The sequence below is a fragment of the Cyphomyrmex costatus genome, unplaced genomic scaffold, assembly GCF_001594065.2.
Source record: "Cyphomyrmex costatus isolate MS0001 unplaced genomic scaffold, Ccosl1.0 scaffold2, whole genome shotgun sequence".
NCBI lineage: Eukaryota > Metazoa > Arthropoda > Insecta > Hymenoptera > Formicidae > Cyphomyrmex > Cyphomyrmex costatus.
In genome coordinates this window covers 751,722-759,887 of record NW_017276038.1, presented here as the reverse complement: position 1 = coordinate 759,887, position 8,166 = coordinate 751,722, and the positions used below count along the sequence as shown (strand labels likewise).

Sequence of the window (8,166 nt, the reverse complement as noted above, 5' to 3'; positions counted from 1 at the left end):
ATATTATACAATATTATATATTTGTACAATATTATATATTTTTTATGTACATACATATGTGCACAAAATTATAAATGTAATACATTGTTGATAACAAAAATATGTTATAATTAATAATTATTGATTTTTTAAATATTTTGTACGTTTTTGTACATATTATTATCTAAACAGTTATTATTGAAATTTATAAAAACAAAAATGAAATTGCATATCTGTTATAAAATCTACACTGAAAACTTTGTGTCGGGTAATCGATGTCGTATTGACCTACTCATGGCAAGCATACCAGCAGAGAATAAGATGGAACTTCCATCTGATGGTAAGATTCGCGATGGTAACGCTTATCAATTACTGAACCTCCAATGCTCCGGAATATAAAGGACCACTTGCTTCACGTTCGATAACAGCAAGTACGCGTATTGACGCAGGTGTGGCAGATAGGTCAACATCCGGTTTTGTATCTTGTCGCGTCAAGTCGTCTTTCTATCACGCGCGCGAATAATAATTTCCCTCCGATTCAAGATTAACACGTATAAATTATAGTAGATATATATATATAATCATATTTCTAGAATTATATCCATTTATCGACCAACGATTATCATCTGTAATATCAATTGTTATATTTGTCTCTCAGATTAATCGTGGCTTTAGAACTGTGAAATATCAATTTATTGACAGTTCCTATTTTGCATATTACAGATGCAGACGCTTTTGGTACAGCATTTTTACAATCGCCTCCAGAGACGTCTTCTGTAACGTCACCCAACCGAGGTACCGCTGATAGTGACAGTGACAGTACATCGACGGAGCTGTGCGACGAGCCGGATCGTCTGAGCGACGTCGATAGCGAGGAACTTACGTCAGCGTCCGATTCTTACGTCATGGCGACGGACGATGAAAAGCATGCTTACGAGGGTTCGTCGACCTCAGCGAGTACACCTGCGCGTTCGTGTATTAAAAACGAGCCGACGATGATCGTGGAGGAGCCACAGACGGATACAGATTTCGGAACCGAACGCGATAAGTCTCCATCTCTGTCCGAAATCTCGATCGCCAAAATTACCGATCAAATACGGAGACTCTCGGCCGAAGATGACAATAATACGACAGTCCCTCAAACATCGAGCGCGCGCGGCAATGACGAGCTATCGGTGGGCGATTATCCAGTCGAGAAATTGCAAATAAAAGAAACGGAGTCGAAGTTGCAAGATTATACGTCGAGTGAAGACGCGCCAAAATCATCGAAGATTGTGAATAGTTACGATTATTTAAGCGTTAAATCTAATCTCGTCGAGAAAACGGATGATATTCTGATACATAGAACAGATAGACTGAAAGATTTAGAAGAGAAAAAAGAAATCATCCGAGCTAGCAGTAAAGATAGTACAGATCTTAAAATGGATATAATGGAAACTACTACGAATATATTACGAGATAGTTCCAGAGAACAAACGAGTGTGTCCAAAGATAAGAATTACGATAAATTTCTTACACTTCTAGACACGAATGACAAGCACTTTGAATCATCCTTAAGATATTCCAGCAAAGTTTATTTGGATTCAAAAAGTGAAGATAATAACTCGAATGACACGAATTTTACGAATAGCGGAGCTCTGAATGTCGCAACAGAATCACGATCTTTCTATTCCAAGAGATACGTCGTAGGTCACATTCCAATTTCTCCGGTAACAATGGATGACAAACTGACGAAATTGTCGCACGAAATATATAATGTCGCGATAAACCCGGAAAATCTGACGAGTCCTGAAAAGAGAGACGCTTTTAGCGACAAGCAACCCATAGTACAGACAAAATTATATTGCAATTTGAAAAAAAGCCCGAAATCTCCAGAAAGTACGAAGTCGTTCAGCTCAGGAGAGACGATGGGTCCTGATTCGAAGCCTTCTAGTCTGACAGTGAGTCCAAGAACACCAATCAGATCGGACTCCCATGACTTTACAATAGACAAATCGGCTTGCTCATCTATCAGCTCGGATTCTAAGACTCTTGTTCTCCATTCTGTAAGTTCGGATATCGCACTTGACGATTCAAGGCCGATCACAAAGAAAACATCCTATGAAAAATCGAGCCCGTCGACTCCGATCAGTACAGACTCTTTAAGGAATAAGTCCGATATGAGTCCGAAATTGATGATTAGCAGTTCTAGCGATTCGTGCAGTCCGGGCAAAGCTAAGTCTTCCGAGAGGTCATTCAGTTCCGATCTGCAATCGCCTGTAAGTGCCAACTCTATAAGATATACCTCAAACTACGGAAAACGAGACCAGGATCTAGTGTCGGATTCGCCGATGGACTTGAGCAGTGCGACTTCACCATTTTATCCTATCGCAAATCCTAATCAGAAAACACCTTCACCATACAGTGCAGGCAAACGAAGAGGCAGTATAGAGAGTATTGAAACCTCGCCCGATCCGAAATCGATCAGCTCCAAGGATTCGACCAAGTTTTCAGGATATCAGACAAAACTAGATGCTTCAGCAAAATCAATCGAGAGTAAGGAAAACGAAGGAATCTCCGAGAGAAACGAATTGTATGTCAGACCGCAATTTGCGTTGAATACAGAACTGAAGGTGAATTATACACAGAAGAGCAAAGCTGATTTGAGCTCTTACGAATCGATCGGTGGTGAGTCCTATCGGAAAAGCGAAGACTTTGCTGATGACAATGCGGACGATCCGCTCTCTGAAAAGGATGTGGTGCCTCAATTGCCGCACGAGAAGCTCGACAAGCATTATCTGAATTACAATTACAGACGTAGAGAACGATCGAGATTGACTGAGAGGAGCTCGAGCAGTTTGGAAAAAAGATGTACTGATTTAAAATCGTCGGCTTCGATAGATGAATTTAATACGACCATGGCGAAGAAGAGATGTAGCGATATTCTCGAAGATATGAAGCATCTAGAAGCAAAGGCTCTCAGCGATGGATCACCTGAAACTAATATGTTAACGAAGAAATCGAGCGATATCTGGGAGGACATGAAAAACCTAGAGGCAAGACGACAGGATACCTTCAGCAATTCAGCGAGCGGATTTTCAAAGAGACGATTAGAAATCCCAGACATAAATATAACAAATGAAAGTAGGAAGTCTTATGTCGTGCATCCTAAAATCAACATCGATGAGAATAGCGACAGTATATTGAAGAGTATAACTTGTAACAAAAGTAATAGCGATCTAGACGACGGTAGAGAATCAAAGGTGGGTGTATGGACAAAGGTAAAACCACGAAAGAAAGGCGACAACGGACGCAGAAGTAGCGATCGGGCGTTAAAAATTATTCAAGAAAATTCGGCCATATTGCACAAGATTTTAGCTTGTCAGGCAAAGAAACGTCTGCCAGATCTGGAGGAAATATCTAAGGAAATTACCATCAGTCCGATAAACGAAGAAATTTCTAAGATATTCAGTCCGATTCTCGAAAAAATGGGCCTAAACGAGCACGAAATAAACGAGGAATTGGCACGAATAAATTTCAAGGACTTTGATAATATGAGCGCCACCAGCGTATCGGAATTTGATGCAAAGATCAATGAAGAATTAACGAAATTATCTATTATTGATGATACGGAACAAATTGATCATTTAGACGTAGACGAGATCATATCGAACGATTACCTGGATACTCGGGAGGCGCTCATAGATCACAAGATAAACGAAGAACTCTCTAAATTATTAGCAAACTATGAGGAGGAATCTCCACCGAGCATGATTAATTTAGAAAAAGGTTCATCAAGTCAGAATATAAGCGAGACGGAAGGTCTCGATCTTACTAGCATTTCAACGAATGTATTTTCTTACAAATCCTCCAATGATTCCATTGAAATCAGAAACGACTTGGAACCTACGCACGAAGTCGTAGCTCAGCCTGAAAAATTTCCATTTGCGACGTTGAAATACGAGCAGAGCATGTCGCCTAAAAGCGACATAGACATCTACAGAGAATTGGAAAAACTCGATAAAATTTCATATGTACAAATGCATCTCGACAGACGTCTAGAAATACCGCCGAAACGATTATCTCCTATTTCATACATTTCGAATACTTCAACTTATCCGGAAGTACCTACCGCGACGAGATACGTGCCGAAAACGAGCCAATTTGATACTACACCATTGAAGAATACTTACGAATCTTACAAGAGCTACGACATTCCGGACAGACTATCTCCACGGGATAGTCCTTATCCTGCTTACGATAAGCCAAGCGATCACACATTTGAATACACAGATTCCAAATCGAGGCTCTCTATCGACCCGTACGACCTACATTTGAAAAGTCCGATATTGTCAAAGGAATCCTTGGAATTTCGCGTAAGATACGATGACGAACTGCCAAAGTCGATCGGCGGCGAATGTGCGGCCAATCAGGATAACAGATTGGCGATTTCCTTAAATACGGGAAGTTCTTACTACAGCAAGAGTAACAACGAAGCGGTTACGCCGAAATATATCAGCAATGAAGAAAAATGTTTGGACAACTATTGTAGCGACAGTCTTCTACACAAGTACAGTACTTTGTCACCAAAGGATTATTCTCATAAAAGTACAGATTACGATAAGCCCTTGAGCACGTTATCGCATGCGATGGTGGAATCCGAAACGGATATCAGTTCGTATTTACCGACGAGGCATTGCGACTATAATGTGCTATCACCCAATCGTCAATACAGAGATGAGTACTTCTCTTCTAGTCCAAATCATTACACTCCGAGACTATCTCCAAATCTGACGGAAGAAACGAGAAAGACTGCTGTTTCACATCCAGAATCTCCGGGCAGAATAACTGTTGAGTATGGAGATCTAACTAATAAAGGATCGAACTGTTACAAGAAATCGACACTGAGTTTCGGTAACATAGAAAACGTGAACAAAGACGACGAAGATGTTGATACCACTCCGAGTCCGAAAACGAACTTCAGTCCTTTCCCCATTAGAAATAATATTAGGAAACCCAAAGAACTGACACTGAAGTTGGGTCTGTATTCGCCGAAGAATTCTGACTTCGGCCAAATGAAAAAATCATAGTGCTCAGTAAATTGTCGAAGCGACGAAGCTTTTGTCCTACACGGAAGTTTGCATGTGAGATGATTCATTGCAGAAATATCTATGTTCGCTAGTCAATCGTTTCGATAGTTTCTTATTTTAACGCGAAATGTGTGAAGCGTGTACTTGTGCGTTTCAAAAAGTCCCGTATTATCGATTTTCCGAATTTAACAAAGTGGGCCTAAATTGTCGCCTAAACATTCTTAAATTGTTATGCTCGATTATTAGACAAATTATACGACATAAGCTTAATTAATAATAAACATGAATGTAACTTTAAGATAATAATTAGATGAAATAAAAGTCGTGTAAGTTTTTCAATGCTTGGCCAGATAATTGTAAATTACGAGTAAACTCTTTCTTTTAAACGGTATGCAAACTTGTTTTGACGGAGATATGAACGCTGCATCAGAAATAATGTAAAAATGGATGTACAGATCGCGTTATATCGTAATCGTGATAAGCGCGAAATAATATCTCCATGAACGCAATTAAATTTGGGAATATTGCTGAAATAATACGTCGTGCGTTATTGACGCGATTACGAAATAGCAAATCCGGGTAAAGCAGATTAATGATAAATCCAATCCCCATATTCAGCCGCACGTTTCTCGCTTCCTCTCCTTTATTCCATTATTAAAAGATAATGTTCACTTCACAGTTATTCGCATTTATACAAGCTCGTCATTTAAAAAAAAACAATATAATGATGAAGGAACACTATAGCACTTGAAACGCTCGCATATTGCAATCGCTAAAATATTACAATGAAATGCCTTCGATTCCCTCCAATTTTAAACTGTACCAAAATTTCCTAAGAAACAATTTCCATATCGATGTATTCACCTTAGAATCCTTAGATTAATATCTAATTAACAAAATTTCCAATGAAAAATATCCATCTCTCTTGCTTTTTCTTTCTTTTTAATTATGCCATATTACTGGTATTTCTAATATCTATATATTGCGAGGCAATATAATATATACTTGTACATTTAAATGATTACCTGTAATATGACAAAATTTTTTTAAACAAGAAAATAACATACAACATATGTAAAATTTGTAAATTGTCTAAGTAAAATTTAATTTTGTGTGTTTCGGAAATGTAATTATGGACCCATATAATTCTAAGAATTATGCACTACACTAAATTAGGTATAAACAAGGTAAACATTGTATATAATTTCAACTATTGTAGGTTGCAAATAACTTCAAAGTCCTGCAGAATCTTTTTATATAAAGTAGTATTTTTAGATGTTTCTAATAAGAGATATTCATACTATCGCAATGTTAAGAATCAGTTTGTTTGGACAAGCTACAACTTAAGCGCGTGAATAGATAAGAACCTGTTACAGTTTAAATCCTTGCTCACAAATGGCTTTTCAACTCCATACATAAACAAAGTTTATAAATCGTGGTAAGAGGTTTGCACGAGACAGTTTTCTGTTTTATTCGCAACGATTCAGGTGTTTGCTATCAAGATATTTAACTATATCTAATTTATAATCTACTTGGCCATAAGAAGAGTATTGTACTTCTATAACTTATAATATGCAGAGAAATCATTATATTTCATTCTCTGTCATCGCACAATTTTTACATTGTATTGAAAATTCAACGCATCTTATAGTTAATCTATTAGAATATTTCCCCAATCATCTGTGATAGCATAGAGAACGGTAACACGACCTTAACACTAAAGATTATGACTCAATTATTAATATTTAGGCATATTCTTCTAATTTAGAAAAAACTTTATGTTAAATTTAAGATTTTATGAATAATTTAATTTACATATCTTCTCCTGTATTGCGTTAAAAAATAATTTAATGCTAAAATTGCAATTCAAGTTATTGCTAATGATGTTCATTTACATGTTATATCATGCGTATATACATTATACTTATTTTACAAATATCGTATTATATAAGAAATCAAATACTATATAATCTTTAAATTTACAATTTAATTGTTATTAACTTCTCAGAAATAATCATTTTATAAGAATAACTATTGCTTTTTGCAAACAACATTCTCTTTTTTGTTCCATTTTATTCAATAATATTTGTCAATTGCAACATAAGAAAATAACTGATAAAGAAAAAATGTAAGAAATTATTGATAAAAAGCTTTCAGTATGTATAGTATAAAATTTACAAAAGTTTTTTTTACATAACATTATGCAAGTTTTCTTGTAATATTTTATTTGATTTTCATAAATTGTATAGAGAGAATATCTCCATCAATATTCGTTATACTACATTTCAAAGAATACGTTGTATAAGTGTATAAAAAAAATATGGCATTATCTTCGTTTCAATTACGACATCGTACGATTGAATCAGGAAATCCGAAAGTAGTTTCAGATGCCTGTGAAATATAGAAAGTATTCGCGAAAGTGCTGGAAAGGATAAACGGCACATTTAAATACAAGATAGCTTAAGTAAGGCAATAGTATTAAATGATAGCGAGTAAATTAGTGAGTAAAACCTCAATATTAGCACGCAATTTGTTAACGAGTTGTCAGCATCGCGTTTCGCACTTTCCATCCTGCATGAAAATTAGGTTCACTTTGTTAAACATTTACCTGCAAATAAAACTGCTCGACAATATGTACATTTAATTGAGTTCATAGAGTTATTTAAGCTTCTCGAACTTCTGGAATCGATACTTTTCGATATCTACTGGAACATATGTTTGCAATGTATATTATACAAACGAATAGTCTTTTTCTACTGTGTACGGATCAAGATATGGATTGGAACTTGCAGCAGATGAATACGCACAGCCTTCGATCAAGGTATTGTGTAGCACATCGATGAAACGCAAATCCTATGTAACATCTCATATGTTTAGAAAAAGGGAATATATTTCAAGATTAAGGGCGCGTTTGAAATTGTTACGTAATATTTTGAGAAAATTATTGTATATACGTGACAATGCGAGTCATGTCAGATATAAGACTGTATATTTCAAATGCATAAATAACGATAAGTCGTTAAGGATAAAGAAACTGAATAAATATATTGAGAAAGTGAATGACGATGTGTGTACCTATTAATTATACTATCAAAGTGATCTTTTTTGCAACACAAGT

At 36.2% G+C, this 8,166-nt stretch overlaps 1 protein-coding gene across 1 annotated transcript in view; it reads left to right on the top strand.

Annotated features, from left to right (window-relative positions):
- Positions 1 to 5,215, top strand: part of LOC108773190 (uncharacterized) — a 26,088-nt gene extending 20,873 nt beyond the window's left edge. The window contains exon 12 of the mRNA XM_018538917.1: positions 703 to 5,215. Within this exon, the coding sequence (XP_018394419.1) occupies positions 703 to 5,048 (4,346 nt within the window). The 3' untranslated portion in view covers positions 5,049 to 5,215. The remainder of the gene's footprint in view (positions 1 to 702) is intronic.
- Positions 5,216 to 8,166: the final 2,951 nt, after the last annotated feature.